The sequence below is a fragment of the Nomascus leucogenys genome, chromosome 18, assembly GCF_006542625.1.
Source record: "Nomascus leucogenys isolate Asia chromosome 18, Asia_NLE_v1, whole genome shotgun sequence".
Taxonomy (NCBI): domain Eukaryota; kingdom Metazoa; phylum Chordata; class Mammalia; order Primates; family Hylobatidae; genus Nomascus; species Nomascus leucogenys.
Genome location: NC_044398.1, coordinates 84428931 through 84455833, shown reverse-complemented (window position 1 = coordinate 84455833; position 26903 = coordinate 84428931). Strand labels below are relative to the sequence as shown.

The following is a 26903-nucleotide window of genomic DNA, read 5'->3' as shown; positions in this document are numbered from 1 at the left end:
TAAAAAATATAAAAGTGTCATGCAGAGGAATTTACTTCTGGCTGTTAGTTATTTTGGGGCCGAAAGACTCTCTAACCCCTTGCTAAGCTGTCTGATACCTTCATTAGTCATTGCCCGCCTCCTGTTTAGCTGTGTTCTCTGGTTAAACCTCCCTTTTCAGAATCTCCCATCTGCCATTCTAGTCCTGACCTCTTCTACCTACCAGACTAACACCCTCCAAAATGAACTTCATCAGCCTTCCCATCTGCTCTGCCTCCCCTGTACCTACCCAATCCCTGGGCTATCATCCTCAACTACCTGCTTATCTTTCTCGTTCACCAAATTTTTCCATTTCTCTTCCAGAAATCCTTCCGATTCTGATGCCTCTGTCACCCTATTAACTGATACAGTTTGGGATTTCATCATGTTTTGCCTGGGTTATGGCATTAGCCTCCTAACTGATATTCACACTTCTATTAATTATTATAGCAGCTATCATTTATTAGTGTTTGCTATATATTCAACGCTTTGCTAAGAGTTATACATACATTATCTCGTTCAATCCTCCCAATCGAATTGGGTATTCTTATTGCCAACGTACAGCTATGAAAACTGAGGCACAGAGAAATTTAAATTACTTGCAAATGGTCACACAAGTAAGTGGCTTAAAGTCTATTTGACATTTTAAGTCTCTCTCCCATCTCATTCTCTCTCCACACTGCTGCCAGAGGCAGCTTTCTAAAACACAGGTCTAATGATTTAATGATAAAGTCCAAACCCCCATCTCGGCATTAAGGTCTTCACAATATATCCACAATGTGACCTGTCAGCTCCAACACTACTACCCCTACCACACATAAGTTCACATAATTGCCTACCAAGTCCAGGCTATTGGGCAATTATAACATCTTCCTGAAGTGCCATCCTTCCTTTTATCTGCCTGGTAAACTTTTAACCAGCTCTCAAAACCCTGTTTATGTTTTTTATTTTTTATTTTAAGTTATGGGATACATGTGCAGAATATGAAGGTTTGTTACATAGGTATACATGTGCCATGGTTCAAAACCCTGTTTAAATGTCAATTCCTAGATGAGTTTTCATCAGTTTCCAAAGGTAAACCTGGTAGTTCCCTCCTCTGCAATCCTATAGCATTTTATTCAGTATCTTTGTCATAGAAAAAAAAATAAAAATAAAGCACTAAAATTTATCACAAGTGTATTTGTCACATTGTAACAACAACAAAAAAGTTCCTGCATGACAAAGATCACAATATACTAATCAGAATATCCTCTCAATGTACCTTGCCAGGTACCTGGCTCACAGCTGGTACTTAATTAATGCTTATCGAATGAAATGTTCTTGCTGTCTCCATTTTTCTCAACAACATTCATGTTTCTTCCCAAAGCAATCTGGCCCTGTCTCAATTATGCTGCTAAAACTCCTGTCCTGAAAACTGCCAATGCATATGGGAATTAGGGGTAGCAGTTGATATTTGCCTTGAAAAGGATAAAAGAAGCACAGGATGTTTCACTATTAATTAGTTCAGGTTTAGTTATAAAAGTACATTTGGGGTTAGAATATGTTGCTTTGCATCTATTTTGTATTAGTCAACACCTGGCTGTGATAATATTTTAGTTCCTAAATATCGCTCATCTTTGTAACCCTCAGCAATAAAGCAGTTGAACCAATAATGATCATTTTCTCTGCTTCACTGGGTGGGTCTTCGGAGGAAATACGCCAGTGAGCGGGAGGCCAGCCTCTCTGATGCAAGGGAAGAGGTGCCAGCACGCTGCTTGTTCTGCTCTAATGGACTAGAATCGGGGTAGGGCTGAGCTGAAAATGGTTGCACATCTTTCCTGCCTAGGGGTAATCTTAGAACCATACCTGCCCCCCTCAACAACCACTGAACAGAAGCTAAGTCAGAGGGCTCACTTCCACAGCATCCACTCTGAGTCACACCAAATGGGAAGGGAGAATGCCTGATGTCCTGGAAAACCCTGCCTTGTGACCAGGGGCTGGAAAACTGGAGGACACATTTTCACTTCATTCAATATGAAGCCTTAAAAACTTACTAGTCTGGCTCATTGTGTTTATTGTGCTTACTGTGTTCATCTTAAGAGATGTTTGCAGCAGCCAATAACTCTTAATTGCCAGCCTCTACTGCAAGACTGCGGTGCCTGAAAGCTATACATCCCTTCCTTCTTCCAGCAAGTTCCAGACCTCCCCTTTCTCCAGGCTGCTCCTTTCTCTGCCTTCTCCTCTACCTCCTTAATGATTCCTCCTCCACCACCAGCCCCATAAATAGTATTCAGCAGGAAACCATTCTCTCCCTCATTAAGGTCATCAGCAGTGTTGTCTTAAACAAGATGGCTTCCAAATATCTGGGCATTTCAGTTCAAATGGGGAATAGCCCATTGGCACTCCTCTTTGATTGTCCCCAAGGACCTCAAAATGAGAGGGTCTCAAACTAAACATTTTCATCTTTCTCCGTCCTGCTAAAATCTATATTCTGCCTTACCTAATTTAATGAACTGCCATTCTTTCATTAATTGGTCCCCTCCTCCCCACTTGAAGCTAATCAATTAGCAAATCCTTGCTGACTCTACCTCTGGAGTATCTCTGAAATCCATTCCTTCTCTTCACTGCTTTAGTCAGGGCCTTACCCTGTAACATGTTCTCCCTGCTTGAAGTCTATTTACACTTGTCTTATGGCTACTGACACTTGGTATCTAGATCGGTAATCCACTCATTTGTGATTTCTCCATACTATATCCAAGGAAGACTATAACTTCCTTGGATAGAGAAACCTTGTCTCTCTTTTTTGTCCTATTATCCTTGTGACAATACTGTGCTTTACACACAGTAAGTGCTTAATAAATAGACTTTGGCAATAGAGAACAGATTATCTTAAAGTGACTGCCCTTGTTCTTCTAAAGAGCAGATCATTAGATAATTAAATATTTACTCTAACTTCTTCTGGCCAATTAACAATGTTATATATACACACAGACTATACACACAGATACAGGCACACACTGTATGCCCTTAGATACCTTTAAGTCAATGTTTTAGCAAACACAAAGAGAGGCTCAATCTCCCAAATAATTAAAACATAAATTGGGCTGTATTTTTGTTCCTGGTCTTCCTTGAGGAAAATGACACAATGCTTAGTAGCAAATGAGAAATTATTTTGCAAATCTATATCCTCAAAATGCCACCAAACATGGGTCATGCATCCTGCTTTCTTGCATTTTGATCCTATTGCTATGACTTAGTGTGGTAATTATATTACAAAGCTATTATTCGATGAAATGAAAATGGCAAAACAATTTAAATGCTTGTCTAAAAAGACTCTGTTAGAATGCAATTATGAGTGAAATTACAATGGCAAAATAATTGAAATGCAAGTCTGGAAGGCACGGTTATGAAAGCATTAAAATGCTCCTGTTGGGGACTCACAACACTGAGTGAAACTATACACTCCTGGGGACACATTTTTAATTCACTAAAGCAGGCAACATTTATGGGCAGAGGAGAATATCTGTGCTCCAATTGTTCTGCAGCATTACTACACTTTTAAATGCCACCTGGGGGTGGGTAACATCACCAGGGTTTCTGGGTTTGGAGGATAGTTTGATAAGAGAACCGTATGTCATACTGTGCTTTCATACCGCACCAGGAAGATAAAGGCACAGGGCAAGTTGGGCTTAGATTTTTCTGTAGTGTTTCTAGTATAAACGGTGGGATCATAACATTAAAATATTTTTATTCTAAATTTAAGCTGGCAATTATTAAATATTTGTGTGGGTATATTTCTAAGGGTCTATCTTCTTTACACATTCTGCTGACATATTCCTTTAGCAAAATCTCAATACATATTTTGATGTCTAGGCTTACAATTGGATATACTTGCTCACCAAAAGAAAAAAAAACCAAAAATGAAATACAGTGCTAGATACAAAACCAGTCTGCTGAGATGATCAATTTGACAAATGACCAAGGACCCTCCTCTGAAGCATGGTGATGTCTGCATTTGATAGTGGAACACACAAATGAGTGTACCAGCAAAATATGCACAATATGCTCCTGACTCCCACCCCTTCAACCTACACAATCTACTTTCATGGATCCATTTTTTTTAGCTAAGCATAAAGAAACAAATACTAGGAGTGGGTCATATAAAAGAAACAAGTGTTAAAGGAATAAAAAGATGTATATCATTTTCTCATTCATGATTATCTCTCTTGTGTTGTCACAGAGCAAGTTAGGATATGGCATTTAATTTTAATCACCCAGGAAATTTCTCAGCATCAATGATAATAACATTACTTAATAAAGTTACTAGGTTTCCACAAAAAGAATGTATACTTTTGTTTTTGAAGCTTTAGTTTTAAAGAAGTGCCTTGGAAACATAGACACTAAGTATTCTTTCTTTCATAGACTCTGAAACACATAAAGATTTAATATGCACATAAACATGTTCTCTGACGCAGGATTTGCAAAAGCAGTTTGAAAATCCTCCTGATTTTATATACCAAGTGTTTGCTGCGGATCCTTAAACTGCTGGGGGGAGATTTCACTGCATACTTGCTTCTTGCCTACTTATTTTCCCTTGCACAAACTCGGAGAGTGTTAACTATAGCTTTGTAAAAATATAAACCTGAGTCCATGGTAACTTTAAAACAAAAATCAAATCTGCTGTATAGATATTTTATAGAGAGGTTACATTATTTTTAACACACACATTTAAATATTTATATGATTTAAAATAATATAAAGAAATGAAGTTTTTCTAGTTTGGGCACAAAGTTACACACCTTGAAAAAAATTAAAAATCACCTATAGAAAATTATATGAATAAGGCTAGTTGAAAATCTAAGCAAACATACACATAGATAATAGAAAAAATTAAAGTTATCAGGGTCCGAAAATATTTAAACTACTGTATTACACATAAAAATTGGCATTTGAAATCACATTTGTGAGAGTTTTACAGAACTAATCTCTGTATTTAGAGAAGTGTTAAATATAACACCATTATTAACTTCCAAGAGAATAGCTTTGGAATTTAATAAAGGAGAAACCAATGCAACTGTGATAAAAATATAAGTTAAAACATACTCTAACTTACTTTGAAATGCATAAAAATAAATGGGGTTGATGGAGAGATGATAAAGAAAATATAGTAAATGTTAACTACAGAATCTAGGTGGTAGGTATACACACGTGTTCACTGTACAATTATTTTGATTCTTTTGTATGCTTAAAGTTTTTCGTAATAAAAAATTTGTTAGAAAAAATGCAGTGCTCTAGATGAAAAGTATTTATTCTCTATGTTGATAACTGTGCTTAACAAATAAGCCAGTTTCAGAGTTGGCCTCACTGACACCACACACTCACCTAGCCATCCAGATCCTGAATTTGGGATGCAGAGGTCTGTCTCGGCACTGGGTAACACGAAGCCAACGACAAACACCTCTACACCGTCTGCCATAAGAGCCATGCCCAGGACGAAGAAAAGGGCCCACTGAAAACGACCATGACCGCATTCTTGGATTATCAGCTCATATTGCTGGGCTAGCTCTTCCTCGTCAGCTCTCCTTTCTGATTCCAGCTCCCGCCGGTCCTTGTACTCATCGCCCTTGGGCTGCCCCACTGACACGATGCTGTCCTTCGCTTGGTTCATACTGGGGATGCCCTGATACTCCCCCTCGTAGATCTCATCATCTTCATCATGGCCCTCAGTGGCTTCACTTGAGCCTTCGTCATCATTGGCTTCCCCATTATAGGTTTCTCCAGCCGGGTAGTAGTCATCATCATCTTCTTCATCTTGGAACCTACTGTAGGACCTCTGGGTGTATTCATCCTGGGCTCGGTCCACAGCTTGATTCACCTTCTTCACTGTTTGTTTCTTCACCTCTCTGGCAATGTCCTTGGCACCCTTCATCAGTGAAGTCCTATCCTTGTAAGAGTCTTCCATCTTATCTCAACTGATGGCCAATGAGAAGATGGGAAATTTTCACAGCCTCCGTTCAGTGGTTCAGTTCTGACAGCATCATCCACTTTGGGTTCAAAACAGAACTGCGAAAGAAGAAACAGAGGAGATATTTATTATTCCTTTCTATATATCTTTTTACCATCTATTTCTTGACCTCTTTTCAGTGTCCCACAAACTGCAATACAGAATTAGTTTTTCCTTTTTTTTTTTTTTTTTTGATCTCACTGTATACACATGTATGCCCTAGGCTGCTTCTCTGCTTAAGTATGAGCATCACTTGGAGTATTTAGGGTTTTTGCTGCTATTATTATTGTTTTATTTTAAGGAATTCTATCCCCAGGGTAACAGTAAACAGGAATTCCCCTGAGAATAAAACAGAGCATCTTGCATCTTTAAAAGCATGCCCAACATATTTTGAAAGTGCTACAAGCATATACCTTGATTGAGAACAATAGTATTGCTCACCGACACATACAAATATTGCAAAGACAAAACAGAGCATTAGAAGAATCCTACTGGGCCTGTTTCCTCACACTGAAAAGCAAGCAGCCCCTTATACAATTGCTATCAATCAAACTATAGCTATATTTGTAAAATTGGATTTCTCCCCTACTTAACATTGTGTTTCCTTCCAACAAATGGTAACAGAGACTCACATGGCACCCCAAACTGGCAAGGAGTATATTCCCATAGCATAGTGTCATATCCACAGGATTGTCAGAGTTCATCAAATGATTTTATGGCTGTATTTGATATTGAATTAGAACATATGGCTTGTTTGGTGAGAGGAGTCTGCCCTTTCAGAAACTACCCCCAGGCCTTCAGGGACAGGTAAGCTCCATGCCATGTCCCTTCACAACCCCACTTCTATTTTCTTCGTCTCTGGATACCCAGTACACACACACACTCTCTATCTCTCCCTCCCTCTCACATCCTCCCACCTGCCACTCTGGTTAGCTGCTGTTTTGGTAGTAAAATCTGGACCTCCCAGGATCTGTTATTTGGTTTTCTTTTTCACTGATAGCCCCCTCATGCCTTGGTTCCTTAAATTCAGGCTGACCTCAAGGTAACTTATATTCCATTTGTCCACTCAGCTGCCTCTTCTGGTGGCTCATGTGAGTCACTGTCAGGTTCATCCTTGTACACAGATGATAACAGAGGTTAAAAAAGTCTTTCTCCCCCATCATTAATTCCCCAAGCCTTAAGCTACAGCAGCATTCCAAACATTGATTTATATAATCGTCATTTCTACTTTTTCATTTTGTACCTAGTTTAAAATATTTAAAGTGGCTATTACTAACATACATTTAATTACTCCTCCAAATGCCACAATCGAACCCAGCAATAAAGACAAACAGATGTTTGTTTATAAATGGACCATGCTTCATTCCCACTGAATACCTACAAATGCCCAGTAGACAAAACAGGAGTATGGCTCTCACAGGCCTGCGTTTTGGAAAATGATAAAATGAAATTAAAATAAACATATGATTGCAAGGTTTTTAACCGAATGTTTTAGTAAATGGTTTTTCTGTTTATTCTCCCCTGGCTTTTTTTTTTTTTTTTTTTAGAACTGAGAAGAAGAGAAAGGGAAGAAGAGAAACATGGGAAAATCCATGAGAACAGTAAGAAAAAATGGAAAGGTGGTGAGAAGGGAGGCTGAGGATGGGGTGCTCAGAGACTCAAGAAGTCAGGGAAAAGGGGCAGAGAGGACAATGATGAAACTGAGAGACATTTCCTACTTTAAAAATTAACAGAAAATCGGAACATTTCACACAATAAATAAAATAAACTGCCATCCTATCCATTGAACGGATGGTCACACCGGACACTGGGTATCAGCTGCTTCCTGTACATAATCAGCTCCAGAAACACCAATAAGGGAGCTCCAAAGCCCGCTTAGTTGAAAGCAGAGTCTGAATGACCCTACGGCACTACCCCAGTGCCTTTCATAATGGAAAGCTTCTGCCATAGCTGTTTCCCAGAAATTATACATCAACTGACTGCATTTGGCCTTTTTGCTTTTGTCCTCAGCCACAGGTATCCTTACCACATGCTTTACAGGGTTTTCATCCCTAAAGAGGTCCTTGTATAGGAGCCACCTCTGTAGGAGGCAAGAGGTATGATATCTTCAATGTCATGCTTATGACTGGAAAGGTGGACAATTCTAGCCCCCTAAGCAATCTAAGCACTTGAGCAATGAGAAATAAAATAAAATAAAATACGAATTTTACAATTAAACATTCCAATTTTGAAAAAATTCTTGCAGAAATCTTAGTTTTAATTCCAGGACAAAACAAAGTATGTGCACATATAAGTTCTTTCTGTCTTTCAAGATTTCTCATCCCCCAAATTGAAGCTCAGATAAGTTCCTTGAGGGAAGAGACCTGTTCTTTAGTTTGTAGTCTTACTAAAGCAAAGAAGATTTTTCTGTGCTCTTTCATAAATGAGAAATATGAATACTTATTCAAAAATGCTATATAAAATTAGATGTTTGTAGATACTGCCATTGGGGTTAGCTGGTGAAGGGTACAGGGGTCTCTCTGAATTATTCCTTACAACTGCATGTGAATCTACAATGATTTCAAAATATGGAGTTAAACCAAACCCCCAAGTTTGTACTATCCTTATTTTTATTTTATTTTATTTTATTTTATTTTATTTTATTATGATACTTTAGGTTTTAGGGTACATGTGCACAATGTGCAGGTTTGTTACATATGTATCCATGTGCCATGTTGGTGTGCTGCACCCATTAACTCGTCATTTAGCATTAGGTATATCTCCTAATGCTGTCCCTCCCCCCTCCCCCCATCCCACAACAGTCCCCGGAGTGTGACGTTCCCCTTCCTGTGTCCATGAGTTCTCATTGTTCAATTCCCACCTATGAGTGAGAACATGCGGTGTTTGGTTTTTTGTCCTTGCGATAGTTTACTGAGAATGATGTTTTCCAGTGTCATCCATGTCCCTACAAAGGACATGAACTCATCATTTTTTATGGCTGCATAGTATTCCATGGTGTATATGTGCCACATTTTCTTAATCCAGTCTATCGTTGTTGGACATTTGGGTTGATTCCAAGTCTTTGCTATTGTGAATAGTGCCGCAATAAATGTACTATCCTCATAAAGCCATCTTGGAATATGTGCAGGATGATTGGCTGGGGGCAGATTATTCAGAGGCAGAGTTACAATTCTATGGCTATTATCTCCCTCTGGTAAATGGAAAAATGTAAAAAGCTTGGCTCATTCCAGATATTGCCAGGAAAATGGCAGATTGATATCTACATGGGAAGGTCATGCTTGAATTAAAGCAGCACTTCTCAAGGGTGGGGTTTACACACCAGGTGTGGCCTATAAGAAAGTCTGCCAGCAGCTGTTTATAGCATCATCAATGTTTTCTTTTGTTTCTCGAATAAATTACAGAGTTATACCACATAATACTCGTCGGACTTTGTTTCAATGAAAAACGAAACAAAACAAACCACTTTGATTTGGTGCTTACTATATGTGAGGCATTGTGCTAAAAACTTCCTGTACATCCTTTTATTCTTTTATTTAATCTTTACTTCAATCCTACAAATAGACATTATAGTCCTCCATGTTACAGATGAAAATTTAAGGCTTAGAGAGATTAACTAGCCCAAAGTCACAACACTCGTTAGAGGAGATGCCGGACTCAAGCTCAAATGTGTCTGACCCCAAAGCCTTACCCCTTATCTTCATCTGCCTCACCCAGTGGTCTCACTGATGTCTTATTAAATGCAGTGGGCTTCTTCCTAGTCATTCCAGTGTTCCAGTAACTTTTTTTCCTACACTAAAATTGTTTTATAACTACTTCTCTAAATTGTCTTCTATATTCTGAAGTAAAGAGAATTGTTGTGAGACCTTTAATCAGTGATGAGCTTTATATGGGTAATAATTTTAAAATGTGGTCTTGTTTGTTCCAATAAACTACCCTAGAATGGTGGCTGTACTTCAAAAGATAATGTAACCCTGTTAAATAAGACATCAGTGGGTCAGCACGGCAGGAAAGTAGGCAAAGCAATGAAACTCTAACAACCTCTGACTAAGTACCTGATGCTCCTCGTTTACTCAAGTCAGTTTCCTTCTCCACGAAATAAGGGTAATAATAACCACCTTCCAGTGTTGTGAGAATTAAATGAGTTGTTTACACTGGTTTTAGGACAGAATCTGACATATATTCAGTGGTTTCAGTTCAGTTTCCCCAGGAACAGACCTAGCCATAAGGAGTCAGCTGCAAATCATTTATTAAAGAGTAAGGGAGTCAAGGAGCAGGGCAGGAGGGGGCAATGGAAGCAGGGCTGCAATTTTAGGTATTGTACCATAGAGCAAGCTTCAGGAAGAACTCTGGAGTATAAATTATGCCTCGGAATTTTTCCCCACTCAGGCAAAGGTGCTGGGCTTTCATAACCCCATGCCAACTGTTGGCTGAGGGCTCCTGGGGGCAATGGTGGAATGTAGGAGCTTCCTGTTCTCTGCACCAAAAGGCAAGGCAGTTCCAGTAGCTTGAAGACAGTCCTCTGAAGGTGCTGGCCAAGGAAAGCAAAGGCACACTGAAGCCAAGTGGGGAGAGCACAGAGATGATGAAAGGGGTCCAGGGACCCAAGGCATTAACAGTATCTCCTGTAAAAGCACTGAATAAATATCTGTATAGATGCCCTACTCATCATGTTAAGCTGCAGGATACATAGCCGATTGAAAACTGCATTTATAGAAGCAACTGTTAAACCAAACAACGTTCACAGCAAAGTGAATCTGATATAGTCAATGACATGCACAATCATTGTGTGTGATATTTTGCACAAATATGTAAAATATAAAGAATAATTATACACATGAGCATTATTCTGGCATAACACAGTTTTTGGTTTTTTTGCTCCTTTGATGGTTCATGACAAACACACATATCCAATACCACTACACACTATTTTAAAACTTTCCTACACAAGCTCCCACCCTACACAACCCCCAACACACAGATGTTTCTCTTGGTGTTTCCCCACACCGCCCAAACATGCAGTCTTCCCTTTGCTTTACTCCACGTCACCACCATCAATCAAAAGATCTTGGATAGCTCCTCCTCCCCCAAATGTTCTAGAATCTTCTGGATGCTGGGAGAGTCCATTCTTCTAACAATTGTATTTATGCAGCTTTAAAACCATTGGGCGCTGACAGAGTAATGATAGCAATAATAATGGCTAATCCGTTATTATGTTAGCCATGTGCCACGCACTTCAGATGCATTATCACACAATAATGCTCACAAACATTGTATGGGGTAGGTACTTTTAAAAATCCCCACTTCACAGATAAGAAAACCGAAACCTGCCCAGTAACAATGCGACCCTATGCAATGCTACTCCAGAGCCCAACCACATACCCACTACATCTGCTACGTTTTTGTAGAAATGGGAGCCTGTGATGGAAATAGGGATCTGAAACAGCACAGGTGTGTAGAAGGCAGCCCCCATGCCAGTAGACTCGGGCTCTTCTAAAGTACTTGCAGATACATAGTGGGCTGGGATTGGACAGAGGGGCTCATAACATCCCTCTTCCTAAGCTTGGATCTAGCAGAGACATTCAACACAGAAGACAAATGGTGAACTACCTGCCAGCTGACTGGACAACTGTGTCCAACTTTATCCCAGATGCCACACCTCCCTCCCAAGTCAGGCATGCTGGGCTACACAGGACTCCTTCTGGAGTGGGGTGGGGTTGAGCGGGGAGCTTTCCATGAAGCTCTCCACACTGAGCACATCTTTGAGATGAAGAAATAGAAACTGACCCATCATCCTAGCCTGTCCAAATCCCTGACATTGAGTGTTTATTATTTAAAGACACCTCTTGCCCTCCAACCCTGTAAACTACTTGTTTGCATACATTCTCATTCTTTAAGGTGCAGTTCAAAAATCACAGTTCGAAAATCATCTCTTTCATGAAACGATTTTCTTTCTTTATTGCTTAGCCTAATCACATCTTGCAAGTTAAGTGTAGCTGGTTTCCTCCTGGCATTCAATCACGTTTTCCATTATGCTCGTCAATACATGTGATGGCCTTCCCTATTAGAGTGTAACTTTCCTGAAAACAGGAAACTAGTAAAAAGAAAATAAAGTAATGTTATTGGGTTTTTTGTTTGTTTTTTGAGACAGGGCCTCACTCTCCCACCCAGGCAGCAGTGGCGTGATCATGACTCACTGCAGCCTCAGCTTCCCAAGCTCAAGCAATCCTCCCACCTCAGCCTCCCGAGTAGCGGGGCCTACAGGTGTGCACCACCATGCCAGGCTGATGTTTTATTTTTTGTAGAGATGAAGTCTTTTTATGTTTCCAAGGCTGGTCTAGAACTTCTGTGCTCAAGCAGTCCTCCTACCTCAGCTTCCCAAAGTGCTGGGATTATAGGTGCGAGCCACCGCACCTGGCCTTTAAGCAATGTTATTAAATGAGGACTCAAGCACCATAAGGGGTCAACTCTTAGTTCCTCCACTTTCTTTATCAGGCACTTGTCTGGATCAGTAGTTCCCTAAGATGCAATCTGCACCTTGTGGTCCTATAAAGTGCTCTGACTTTATATGACTTTATATGCTCTCACACTTCATGTGGAGTATGAGTAGGAGGGTTACAGTACAAAGCCTGTTATAAGGAACCTTGCTTAAATTGGTTACCCAATCATTTCCAAACTTTCCTAATAACAGAATTCCCCACCCTCAGCATGACACCAGTGAGCAGTTCTCATTATACACTTTACGGAAATACTGTATTAAGATGAACACTAAAATCCTTTAAATTCTAATGTCTCTATTATAAAATACCATAACACTAATTAGAATTAATAGAAAGTAGCAGGATAAAAGGCAGAAAATCTACATTAAAATAATATTTCTAAAATAAAATACAGTATTTCTTTCAAGTGTATCAAAAACTGAAACTAAGTTTTCCAAGTGTAATTGCTTATGATTTTTAAACAGACTCGCTGTAAAAATAGAAAGTATTTAGCATATCTGTGTATTTTTAAAGTAATAAGTCATTCAAAGAGCCTGGAAAGTTTAATTTTAAGTATATTAACATTCATTTTTATGCAATTTTCACACAGTTAATTTGCTCTATGAAGAATAGATCTCATAAACCAGGGTAAACTTGACCTCAGCAGTTGTCCAAATCTCTGCAAACCCCAGATTAGTGAAATCTAAAGGCCTCACACAAATGGCAAACCTGTTTGCATCTATAAACTTTTGTGAAGGTCCCAGAAATATCCTCAAGTGAGTCAAAGTGGGCAGTATCCTTCTCTGAAGAAATACTTGAATTCAATTTAGTGCAGAATCTTTCTTTCTGATTACAAAACCAAACAATGCTCATTTTACAAAGAACTGGACCAGTGCATACCAATTTGGATGGCTACTAGCAAAAATCAATCAAACAAATAAAATAAGGAAATAACAAGTGTTGGGAAGGATGTGGAGGCATTGTGCACTGTTGGTGGGAATATGACATGGTACAGCCTCTGTGACAAACAGTGTGGCAGTTCCTAAAAACATAAAAATAGAATTACCATATAATCTAGGAATTCCACTTCTAGGTTTAGACACAAAAGAATGGAGAGCAGATTCTGGAAAAGATATTTATACATCTATGATCCTAACAGTATTATTCACAGTAGCTCAATCAAGGAAGCAACCCATTGGCCCACTGGGTCAATGAATGGATAGGCAAAATGTGGTATACACAGACAATGGAATATTATTCAGCCTTAAAAGGAAGGAAATTCTGAAACATGCTATAATATAGATGAATCTTGAGGATACTATGCTAAATGAAATAAGCCAGTCACAAAAAGACAAATACTGTATGATTCTATTTATATGAGATCCTTAGACCAGTCAAAATAATAGAGACAGGATATAGAATGGTGGTTGCCAGGATCTGGGAGAAGTGGGGAATGGGGAGTTTTCATTTAATGGATATGGAGTTTCAGTTTTACAAGATGAAAAGAGCGGTGGAGATGAATGGTAGTGTTGGTTGCACAACATTATGAACATATTCAGTAGCACTGACTGTACACTTAAAAATGGTTAAGTGGTAAATTTTATGTGATGTGTATTTTATCACAGTAAAATTGGGGGAAAGTAATAATTTAAAAATCCAGGAAGTCATAAACAAGAAAATAAAAACTTTTGTATTTCTCCCACCCAGAGATGCCCACTCTTGACAATCAGCAATTTTATTTCCAATATTTAGACTATGCAGATGCATGAGCATATAATTAATTTAGATCATACCATACATTTGGAGTTGAAGTCTATTGTCTCTAACTATTTGGGTGTGAATTTTCTCATTTGTTGGGTTAGTGACTAACTCAAATAGGACAGGACTTTATCACAAGTTTAGTAATTCTTGGCTGTGAGCATATCTTCCATAGCAGTGGTTCTCAAAGTGTGGTCTGAGGATTCCCAGAAAACTCCCAAGACTATTCAAGAAATCTGTGATGTCAAAACAATTTTCATAACAATTGAAATGGTATTTGACTTTTTCACTCTTATTTTTCATAAGTATATAGTCACATTTGTGAGATGCTACATGATATACAATTATATCATTGCTCTGGTCATTTATGAAATGTGTGCTTGTAGATTCTTTTTAAAATTTTTTTTGACACATTATAATTGTACACATTTATGGAGTACAATGTGGTCTTTTGATACATGTATACATTGTATAAGGACCAAAGCAGAATTGTTAGCATTCCATCACCTCATGCACTTAATATTTCTTTGTCATAAGAACATTCAAAAACCTCTCCTTTAGCTTTTTGAAATATACAATACCTTACTGTGCTTGTAGATTCTTGTGTTTAAGGAAGGTTCTCAGTTTTAGTTTCTACTATGGTAAATATCAATAGATATTACCCATAAAATAAAATTTCTTTCATCGTTAATAATTTTTAAGAGTGAAAAATGGGTTCTGAGACCAGACCAAAAAATTCAGAACAGCTCTTCAATAGGAGTGTTCGCCTGCTTGGACCCTACATTGTGGAGCTTCCCTATAACGCTGTTTTGTTTTTGGGTTTTTTTTTTTCCCTGTAGGGTTTTGAGTTTGCCTCTGCCACAGCCCCATGGGGTCACAAACTTCTCAATTAGTTTTTCTGTCGGTGGCTCAATTCTGGATTTCCACATTGTACAGAAATACTGGCAGGCTCAGGGTTTCCATTTCAGGTGGGTGACATTTCCTACCTCTCTTTATGCGGGGCAGTTGTGGACTGTCCCTTCTTCCAGGTAGGAACGGGCAGTATGGCTCCCAGCTTGCCTTCTGACTATGTTTATGTCCTGGTCATAACTTGGAATGTGCAGTGTCAGCTCCCACACACTGCTATATCTTCCTTTTCCACTTCTGGCACCTGAGATCTTTTTCTTCTTTCTTTTGAAGTCAGTTATTTGTTACCCAACAGTACTTTGAAATATCCTCCACACATGTGCAATAGGGTGCAGGGTGGGAAAGACGGGGGTTTAGCATGTGCTTCAGCCACCATCTTGATGCAGAGGTTGACATGTTTATAACCTGCTTTAATCACACACTTTATATTGAAAATGTTCTCATGCTTTAAAATATTCTTCTACCATTTTTTTTTCCTGTGGTACACCATAATTCATTTAACCAGTCTCCTGTCATTGGGCATGTAGGCTGTTTATATCACCTTAGTGTTATTAATATGTGGTGATGCATACCCATATGGGAAGTCTTACTGAGATTTCCTGAGGTCAAAAGGAGCACATAGTTTTGATGTCTTTTCTTTTCTTTTCTTTTTAAGACAGGGTCTCGCTTTGTTGCCCAGGCTGGAGTGCAGTGGCATGATTTTGGCTCACTGCAACCTCTACCTCCTGGGTTCAAGCGATTCTTGTGCCTCAGCCTCCCGAGTAGCTGGGAATACAGGCATGTGCCACCATGCCCGGCTAACTTTTGGTATTTTTAGTAGAGATGGGGTTTCGCCATGTTGGCCAGGCTGGTCTCGAACTCCTGTCCTCAAGTGATCCACCTGCCTCAACCTCTCAAAGTGCTAGGATTATAGGTGTGAGCCACTGTACCCAGCCAGTTTTGATTTTTTTTATATATAATATCATACTGCCCCTCAGAAAGGTTGTGACAATTTATAATTCCAGAAGCATGTAGAAAAGCCCCTATTTCCTTAGATTCTCACCTATACTGGAAAATACGAGTTGAGATTAGTTTAAAAAAAGGTGTTTTAACATTTTTAGATACATGTGATTATTGGTGAAGTTGAACATGTCTTTTCTTGTGAAATCTTTTATCCTTTTCCCATTTTTGTATTGAGGTTTGTAGTAGATTGAACAGTGACCTCCAGAAAGATACCTTAACCTCCAGAACCTGTGAATGTGACCTTATATGGAAAAAGATATATTTAAGGATCATGAGATGAAATCATCATAGATTATTCAGGTGGGCCCTATATTCAATGACAAGCATCCTTATAAGAGACAGAAAAGAGAAGACACAGAGACAAAAGGAGAAGACCATGTGAAGATGGAGGCAGAAATTGGAGTTACACAGCCAGAGGCCGAGGAGCACCTGGAGTCCCCAGAAGCTAGAAGAGCAAGGAGGGAGTCTCCTTAGAGAGAGTGCAGCTCTGCTCACATCTTAGTTTGGGACTCTGGCCTCCAGAACTGAGAGAGAATAAATTTCTATATTTTAAGTCATCCAGTTTGTGGTAAATTGTTAGGCAGCCACAGAAAATTAATAAGAGATCCTTTTCTTGTTGAATTTTAAGAGCTGTTCATATAGGAAGGTTATAAACTCTTTGGTCATATATGTTGTAAATTGTTTCTCAGATGGCCTTATGCACAGTGTTTTTCACTGTGAAAAGCTATTAAACAATTTTTGTATAGTCTATTTTAAGGTTTCTTTGTTCACGTTTTCTGCTTTGTTGTAAATTTATTAAGGTCCTCCTGAACTTCCAAAACATTCATCTATATTTGTTGTAATTAACTTTAGTTTTATTGTTTAATGTTTAGTTCTGGAATTTTTTTGTTATATGAGGAAGGGATTTTTTTAAAATAAATAACCGAATATCTCAGAAATAGTTATTAAAATGCCCGTTTTATAAGAGAAAAAATTCCTACATGTATTAGTATCTGTTCAGTTTTTTATTCTTCTGTTGCCTTTATACCATTTAGCTTTAATTTTTGTCACTTTGTTACATGTTTTAATCTCAGTGCATGTATCCTCCATGCTTCATCTTCTGCAAGTATTTATTGATTATTCTGATCTACTTTTTCCTCCAGATAAACTTTAGAATTGCTTAGCTACTTTTAAAAGAAAAATTTCATTAGGATTTTGCTAAGTTTATAAATTAATTGCAGAAGTGAGTGATCTTATTTAGAAAGACATCTATTATTCAAGCTTTCTTTCATGTAACTCAGTGAAGTTTAGATGTTTTCTTCTTACAGTGCCAGTTATTTAATGAACAAGATACATACCTATATATAGAAAATATATGTTTAAACATTTTAAAATTCATTTTATATTTGCATATGGTTTTCTCAAAACCATGATATATAATTGGCCACAAACTAGTTTCTGCCAGATCCATTGGTTGGGTCAGGAAATGTGCTGTGTCCTGCAGTAAAACATCAGGATTCATGGGGAGCAACTCACTGAATTCCATTTGTGGAACAGAGTGGAGGCACTACAAATAAGGGACAGACTTGCTTAAGGATAATTCAGAAAGACAAGGCTCTGAACCATGCTGACAGTCCTAGCTCACTTTTCCTCTCCATATCCTTCTGTAGACCTGGACCCATCTCGGGTAAAGTACGTACAGGAGCAACTTTGCAAGAAGAACTGGCAAGCGCATCCAGAGTGTCTTCATTCGAGCCCAGGAGGAGTGCAATACTCCTGGATTCCTGTCCCTAAGTAGTTACCAGGATCTCATAGCTCTTTGGGGGAAAGAAGATGCCCTAGGAGCATCAAAACAACCTGCATTATGAAGCATAATCAGCTACAACACTGTCATATGCAATTCCTGCTCTTAAGTAACAGTGAGACATTCTCTTCCATCCAGTGGCCAAAGGCATTCTGGCAGATGGTTTTCCCTGCATTAAACAGGCACCACCAGACTTGAAAGGGACCATCTGTGAATGTGGTAATGACCACTCAAAGTCAATGTGGTCAGTTCTGCCTCTTTCACTGGAACTTATGTGAGGGAAACTCAAAGAGAAACAAAGCCAGGACCTGAATTCCTTCCCAGAAGGCGAGGCTTAGGGAAGGTGGTGGGGACCGGGAAGAGCAGAAGGCAAGAGGGGGGACTTCCCTCAACAATTCTGCTTCTCTCTCCTGGGTTTAAAAGATCCAATCACTCATTCAGGAAGTATTTATTCTGCACTTGTGATGTGGCAAGAACTCTTCTGGGAGCTAAAAGTCAGAGACTGAACAAAACACACAAAGTCGCTGATTGTAGAAAGCTTGCTTTCTTAAGGCAAGACAGATAGCAAGACAAAGAAATGCAACTCCATGTAGTGGTGAGTGCCACAAATAAAAATAAGGCAGGGTAAGGGGTTAGAGCAGCTCTGTCCCATAGAACATTCACAATGGTGGAAATTCTGTATCTGACTGTCCAATAAAAATACAGTAATTTAAATTTAAATGACCCACATGGCTAGAAGCTACTGTATTGGATGGTGCAGGGTTAGAAGGTGTGGGAGGTGCTGCTCTTCTAGGAAGAGTGGCCAAGGTAGGAGACTGAGCAGAGGAAATTTAAAGAGAAGCCCAATTAAGGCTAGGGCATAGGCCATGCTGCTACCCAGAGGCTCAGAGCTTTCCAGACATGGAAGACAGCAAGAGTAAAGGGGCTCAGGCAGAGAACGGCAATGAGGCCAAGTGGCTGAGCATAGCCAGGGAGAGGGGGTCAAGGGAAGTGGCTGGGACATATCACCCAGGACTTTTGAGAGCCACAGTAAGGGCCTTGGGTTTTCTAAGAAAGATGGGTTTAGAGTAGGGGGAGGTGACAAGATCTAGAAGAATGTACCCTAGTGGAGCATAAAACAAGAAGTTCTTTTTAAATGCTATTTACCTAGATATTGGCAATGCCTCCTTTTCTTTTACTAGATCTCATTATCCCTGCTCTTTCACATTTGTTATCCTTTTTATTCCGACTACGATCACCTTATAATGAGCATGACATCTTTGAAAATAGGTAGCATTTATTAAATCTCATTAAAGACAGGTTTGAGGAAGGAGGAGGACAGTCAGAGGGAAAGTTCAGCAGTGCAGACAGAGCAGTCAAAGAGAAAAATCCAGCTCTTCATTGTACCTGGTAGGTGCTTGATAAGTAACTATGATCAACTACCCTTCTTCACCTCCACGTTCACTCAATCTCTCACCAGAGCTATTACAAAATAAGACTAGTTTCCCTTTTCCCTGTATGCCTATCACTAAAAGTAGAAGAAAAAGACAATCTATAAATTAGATATTCGTATCTTGCATATTTAAAACTTGGCTATAGAGCCAAATACTGGTGTCAAGCAATTACTTAGACTCAAAGATGGAAAACTAAAAGCAGTCACGCCATCCATTTACTACCTCAGTGGGACCAATGCGCGATTGTTCCTAAATTTATACAGAAACTCTACAACATCCCTTGAGTAAACAGGTATCCTAGGCATATTAAAATGACCTAGTTTAATAGACATAAACAGTGAGCTTGTTTATGAGTCAGACACACACTTGGGCTCCCATACTGCCTTTACCACTTACTAGCTTTGTGACACTAAAATGGGAAATAACAGTGCTGTTGTTAAGATGAAATAACATCAAAAAGGCAAATCATGGTACATGGTACCCATTCAGTAAATGCTAGTTTACTTGAATTTAAAGAAGACTAAAAGAATGTAATTTATAAATATAATTCATCAGTCAGCAGTGATAACACCGGCAATTTCCTATTTTGAAAGGAAACATGATTATTAAACCTAAGTTGGTCATGCCTTTCCCTAGCTGGTGAGCACAGGCTGGGAGACATGAAGCCACAGCACGCTATTTCAGAAAAGGCTCACCCCCAGTGTTTACAGCTGTTGCTGAGCTACACACCCTGGGGTTTAGCCTGCAAAAGAAAGCTCAAAGAAAAATGTCTACTTGTCTGCCTGTCTTTTCTGCGGGAATCAGGGCAATGTGATTAACATACTTGCAGAGTTTTAATGCAATTTAAAAGCATAGCCAGATTGATCAAGTCGGCTTCATTCCTATTACATTGATAACAGCAAAACACATTTTCCTGGACCTCAGGAAGCTCTCATAGATGTCAACAAGAGGAGGAAACAGAGCCCCCAGAGCTTGCACTGTTCTCCCTTTACTGGCTAGAAATGTTGTATTTTCTCTTTCTACTTTGTGTTTTACTTAGTAAATATTTCATTTTGCAAGGTTCTTAGGGTGGTGGCTATAAAAAGCAGCCGCCTTTGTTTATTCAGCCCTTCCCGAACACCATGATAAAATCCACTCCCACGGCATTATTCCCATGGTGATGGGGGATGGGGAGGGATGCTGTACTCATTGTTTCCCTTGCTTGTGGCCTCTAGAAAGGAGGCATCAGGGACTTACTGAACACCTCCACCAGTGCTCTGTAGCTAAATGGGAGCACAGCTTTGAGACCAAGGTGTTTCAGTGGTGCACAAGCCCCCACAGAGCCATCTGCAAAGCATGAGAGCTGGAGCATTCATTTACTTAGCATGCAGTGTTCTGCCCAGGGTTCTGTTGGTACATAAGAGATGTGTGCTGAGAAAATGCCATTTGAGGCAGGTTTCTGCTGCCACAAGCCTGGTGTGTGTGTGTGTGCGTGTGTGTGATTGTGGGGAGGAAAGTACAAATTTATGCGTTAGAAAGAGTAGCATAAGAGATCTAGGTAGCCACTGAGAACGGGCATTCTCTCCTCTCTTTTCCAATAAAACCTTCTCTTTATTGTCATTGGGAGAGAGTTGCTAAACTAATTCACAAACAACATGTAAATAAATGGCTAAGGAGTTCCTACAGTACTTCTCCTTTCCCCGAGGCATTTCTCTCTTAATTCCTTAGTCCAAGAAAATCGGTAAATGGTGGAATTTCAAGCTCAGTAGTTGGGTTTATAAGTTAGATATTGGGGGACAAGGACCTCTTGGCTTAAATCCCTCAAGTGGACTACTGAATATTCCACCAATGTTTGAGAACTGATCTGGCCTCCAAAGCAACAGTCACAAGGGAAGTCAGAATTCATCCATCCACCCTATCAGACTACAAGTGCCTACGGGAAGGGACCATGTTTTAGCTCACCTCATATTCTTCATAGCCAAGACAATCCTGGACATTCATTCATTTACTCATTCTTCACACAGCTATTTTGCACCTGCTCCACAGAAGGGTGTAAACCATTCTTAGATGCTATGCATACAGGAACTAAAGGTACAGGCCCTTGCCAGCAATGTATCTTCCATTTACTGGGGCCACCCAGCAGACAAACAGACAATTATATTATGATGGGATAAGAGCAATGTGCTGGCACGTGGTATTATGATATTATGGAGTGAGGTCTAAACTAAGCTGGCCAGGCAAAAGGTGGACAAGTAGAGGTATTCACTGATTAAGGGCTTGCTTATTAAAAGACATAGTAAGAATTCCATGCATATAGGTATAGGTTGAAATTTTTTAAAAACACAAACATGAACTGAAAGGCTTTTGCAAACCTATATTTGTGTTAGATGCAAAACAAACAAAAATAAAAACAAAAACAGATTCCAATGACTCCTTCAACTGTCATACCTCCGGGCCAGTACTATAACTCAACCTTGGCCTTACTTGCTAAACTTAAAATTTTAAGTTTCTTCCTTTAGCTTTTTTGTGTCTTATCTCCCTGACATTGTTATCCACTATAAATTAGTGCCATGGAGGAAGGTATAAAGGCACTTTCGTGACTGACAGAAATACATGATTGACATCTGATTATATACAACAGTATTTTCCAAAATTCATTATGGGAAATAATTTTAAAGTGTTCCTAAAAAAGAAGGTTTATGGCCAAATATGTTGAGGAAACACTTGTCACTTTCTCACCACTTCCGCTACTCTTTACCTGGTCTAAGCCACCATCACATGTCACCTGAACACTACCAGGGCCTCCCTCTTGGCATTCCTCATTCTACCTTTGTCCCTCAGAGTCCCTTCTCCACAGAGCAGTCAGAAAAAACTCACCGAAGGTGTGGCAGGAAACCTCAGTTCCCTACTGAAAACCTTCAGGGTCCTCCCCACCCATCCACTTGGCCCCACAAGGCCTCGCCTGCCTCCTCTCTGGTCTCACCAGCCACACTGGCCTCTGAGAGGCCAAACACTTCCTGCTTCCGGCCCTTTGCACTTGCTGTTCTCCTGTGTTGCAATTATCTCCCCCCAGAGAATAGAGGCTGCCCTCTCTCCTGCACTTCCTTTTGGTGTCCTTTCAAGTGTCACCTCTACGTAGAGCCCTTGACCACACCACCTAAGAGTGCCAGCGCCTCACATCAGCATGCCCTGATCCTTTATGCCATTTTTCTTATCATCTCTCACCATCTGACAACATACAACATATTTTGTATTCGTTCATTGCCTGACTCTCCTTGCCAATCATAAACTTCATGAGAAAAGGAACTTTTCCTATTTTGTTATTAGCTAAATTCTAATACCTAGCAGAATGCCTGATACATTCTAAAATATTCATTAAACAAATGACTGAATAAAACACTAAGTTAAGCAAAGTTAAAACTTTTTTGCTGGCCTTCTCAGAAACTTTGATATGCAAATGTGGATTGTGACCTTTTAAGAAAGGAAACGGGTGGCATCACCCAAATTTATCTGACCTGAAAGCACTCTATTGACAAAGCATCTTACAGAATAAGCATTCCCAGGACAAGTGTCTGGAAACCAGGGATGACACACATCAAGGATGAAAACATTTTTCTGGTGTTGCCAACAGGAGAAGTTTCAAGAAAGACCAAGGCCTTCTCTTGCTAACAAACATGACTCACACAGTGGAGGAACAGGAGAAATGCCACGGCCTCTCAGTGTAATACTGAGAAAGCAAATTAACTTTGATATTTCCTGGTCTAATCCTGGGGAGGCAAATTAGCTTGATGCTATCACTGAGTAGTGAACTGTTTCTGCCACGGCCAGTACGGTCTGGAGAGAGACGCCTGCCTTTGTCTTCCAGTCTCCATCGGCAGCAATGGAATCTAATTATAACAGTCCCATAGGTCACTCTCTAAATGGAAATACACTGCTGAAAATATTCAGGGTGGAGGGAAAAGGACAAAATACATTTCTCGCTGGAAAAGTGCCTTACTTTACCCTCTTTCAATTTCTCTCACATAATTCACATGAATTATTTAAAAATATTCATCATTAATAACCACCTTTGCTTTAGTCATAAGAAAATCATACGTGATTCCTTAAGACAGACAGGTCTAGATATAAAAGAAAGAAAGAGTTAGTGAAGAAACTTATGATTCAAAGGGCATTAAAAAAATAACTCCCAGAGCAGACAGTTCTGACAGACTCTGCTTCCATTTAGAGGATCTTTTAGAATCCCTCCCCACCTCTCCTCCCCCAGAAAAGGTTCCTCGCCTAGTGCATAACACAGAGATTCTAATACAGGCAATATTCAACTCCCAGCCCTTGGATTTTCAGGGATATGCATTCATGGGGTGTCATCTGCTTTGCACATTTACACTTATACAGTAATTTCACATGTTTTGTCTCACTTGATCCTCATAAGTACCTAGGGTAGATCTTATAGAAAAAATAATTGAGATGGAGAGATGCACTGGCACTGGCCCAGAGTCACACAGAGCCGGTTCTAGCAAATGTGAACCCATGTCTAAGACTTCTGGCTCTGAATCTTGTTCTCTCTCAGCTGCTGAGCCCTGGGGAACTCCCAACACTCACGTTCTTCGCACCATTGTGGCAAGCAGGCAACACTGCATCAGCTTTCCGATATGTTTCATCCCATCCTGGTTTCAGAATTCAGTTTCTAACTTCTCAATAAAATGTCCATAAGGAGACAAATTGAGAACAACAGAGCTACGCCGTGAGGCTGGTGCTGACCGGCTGCTAGGCTGGTTCCTGTGCCCAGAACTCACTTCTGCACACCAACCTTGCAGCCTCTGTGATCAAATGCGTGCCTCAGCACAATTACTTCAATTCAGTGACTCGTGAGACTTCTCTCGATTGTCCCACCACAAATGTTAACTCCAGAAACCCCGTGGGCCTGCTGAATTAGAAAAATAGCTCTTTCAGGAACATGCCTTTGCTGGAGAGAGTGCCCTGCCTGCTAACTTCATATGAAAATGCAGCAATTCCACCCAAGTAGATTCCTACCAAAGATATTCATGCCCCTACTTCCTGCAGTCACAGAGGAGGCACCAAGTGACTCTGTCCACCATCCACGCCATCCACTTCCCAATGAGCACGACAAATCACTCTCCATGCCCTTGACTTCAAGTAAAAGGGGCCTCTTCAGTTTCTTTCTCTGCTGTCTCTGCCCCCACCAGCCCTTCTCATTGTTTTGACATAACCCCATAGCTTCTCCCCTATTCAGCAGGGCTCCTTCCCTAAAGATTTCAAAAAATACAGAAGTCAGTCCTTTGGGATATGCATGTTAGAAAACACGATTTGGTTCAGAGGGACACCACTTACAGTTGTTAGGTGACTAAAAATACTGTGGACAGCCATACCTCTGAAGAACTGGACTGGGCATAATGAAATGTAACCACTAATTGTTATTCTATTTCTATGGAAAATCAGAGTTGACTTAAGTCATTGTGGCTTTAAATGACTTTTCTAGACACAAACCACTGTATTAGTTCCCCAGTACTACTTTTCCAAGTAAAAATATACCACAAACTGGATGGCCTAAAACAATAGAAATTGATTGTCTCACCCATTCTAGAGGCTAAAAGTCTGAAATGAAGGTGTCAGCAGAGCCATGTCCCCTCTGGCACCTGTAGAGAACACTTTCTTGCCTCTTCCCAGCTTCCTACGGTGGCCAGCAAGTCTTGGCATTCCTCGGCTTGTAGGTACATCTTTCCAGTCTCTGCCTCAGTTTCTCCCTATGTGCCTGTGCCAACTTTCTCTCTTTTCATAAGGACACCAGTCACATTAGGGCCCATCCCAATGACTTTAACTTGATTGCATCGGCAAAAACTTTACTTCCAAACAAGGGCACATTCACACGTATGGGAGGTTAGGACTTTAACGTTTCTTTTCAGGGACACAATTTAACCCATTAACACCCATCCTACTAAAGAACTGACTGTATATGAAATGAACCCACATTTGATTATGCTTAAGAAGAATTATAACATATTTCATTGGTGTTTTCCCTGTAATCATTCCCCCTCAAATTTTTAAGTGAGGTTTGCAGATACTTCAAATCTCAGCTAGATACTGTTCATTGGACATAGTAAATGGCACTACTCTTGTAATCTCAAGAGATTGAGCCCTTTGCAACTCTTCTGATATTAGACTAGAAAGAAGAAAGATAGAATATTTATGAGCACACATGAACAATCCCATCACTTTGCTTTTCTCTTTTCATTCCTTCTTATTCACTGAAACTTTCAACATATTTTAAAGTTATATGTAGTAATACAGTGGGCAGTTAAGGCTTAGAAATTAGTCCTCTAACACAAATTCTTCTTTTGAATCTACTCCTCCAAGTGTTTAAAAGCAAAAAGGATGGTTCTATAATTATAAATTCACAAAGATCATCAAAAGAAAAAGAAAGTCACTCACATCCCTCGTTGGCCAGATATTGGCTGGGGGACCTTGGGCTATTCACATCATCTCTAACACTAACAGGACAATGTTGAGATACAAGAAAACACCACCAGCAGATAGCTCATAAGTTAGTCAACTCCTTTGTCTACACGATGCCAAACAACCAAATTATATTTTTTTCACCACAATTAATGAAACTAATACATTATCTCCATTTGTTTTAGGGTGGGACTCACATTTGATCCATTTGACCCCTAAGTCAAGCAGCAAACGATAATTTAAGGCTTTAGCTTGAAACCAAAACATGATCTTTTATATCCTAAAAGGTTAAATGATGTTAATGTTATCCAATGAAAAAAAAATTTTTGGCCTCGATGGAATACGGGTATTTATTTTTTGCATAAGAGAAAGGTATTCTCCCCTCTAATATGGTGAAGAATACAATTTTAAGAACACCTGTGCTTAAATATTTTATGTTAAAATATAGAAATTTAAAGACTTCCTTAGAGAAGCTTCTGCAAAAGTTATGCATGTCTCTAATACTCGGATTCTCTGTTCCCATATTTCTATCTTTGCCATTCTGTGTGACTCTTCCAAATTCTTTTATCTCATTCTGTTTCTTGTGTCCTTTTTTATCCCTATAGAATGCACGTCACTCCAATTTTATTACTTTTAACTGGCCACATTATATAAGTTAACTTTACTATTCTCACATTATTGTTTAACTACATATCTTTGCTATTACATTTTGAAAAGCAAGAACTTTAAAAAATGCTTTCTAAATACTCCAAAAAAATCCTTAAGTTGCTTTCATATCACATAATCTTTTGTTGATTCCCCACTCTGTCAATCACAGGTCAGTGTTCCTAAAATAAGACGCCTTATGCTCCGTGTAGACCAACATCCAAAAAAGTATCCTGAAAAACAAATATATGCAACATTTGCCTACTGTGCTATATGGACAAAATGTGAGTGACCTTTTCTCGAAATGTGATTTTTGCATACTTAGGTGCAATGCAAAGTTTAAGAAGACATGTAGATATTTTACCAACTTCAAGAATTAAACATTATTTTAAAATGACCAATCCTTTTTTTTTTTATTATACTTTAGGTTTTAGGGTACATGTGCACAA

General features: G+C 39.4%; 1 protein-coding gene across 2 annotated transcripts in view; it reads right to left on the bottom strand.

Annotated features, from left to right (window-relative positions):
• Nucleotides 1-26903, bottom strand: part of SV2C (synaptic vesicle glycoprotein 2C) — a 261367-nt gene that overhangs the window by 206888 nt on the left and 27576 nt on the right. For both annotated transcript variants that reach the window (XR_004026754.1, XM_003266080.4), the window contains exon 2: nucleotides 5380-6060. Coding sequence is in view for 1 of the 2 variants with exons in the window: in XM_003266080.4 (XP_003266128.1) it covers nucleotides 5380-5959 (580 nt within the window). In the remaining variant the exon portion in view is untranslated. The remainder of the gene's footprint in view (nucleotides 1-5379; nucleotides 6061-26903) is intronic.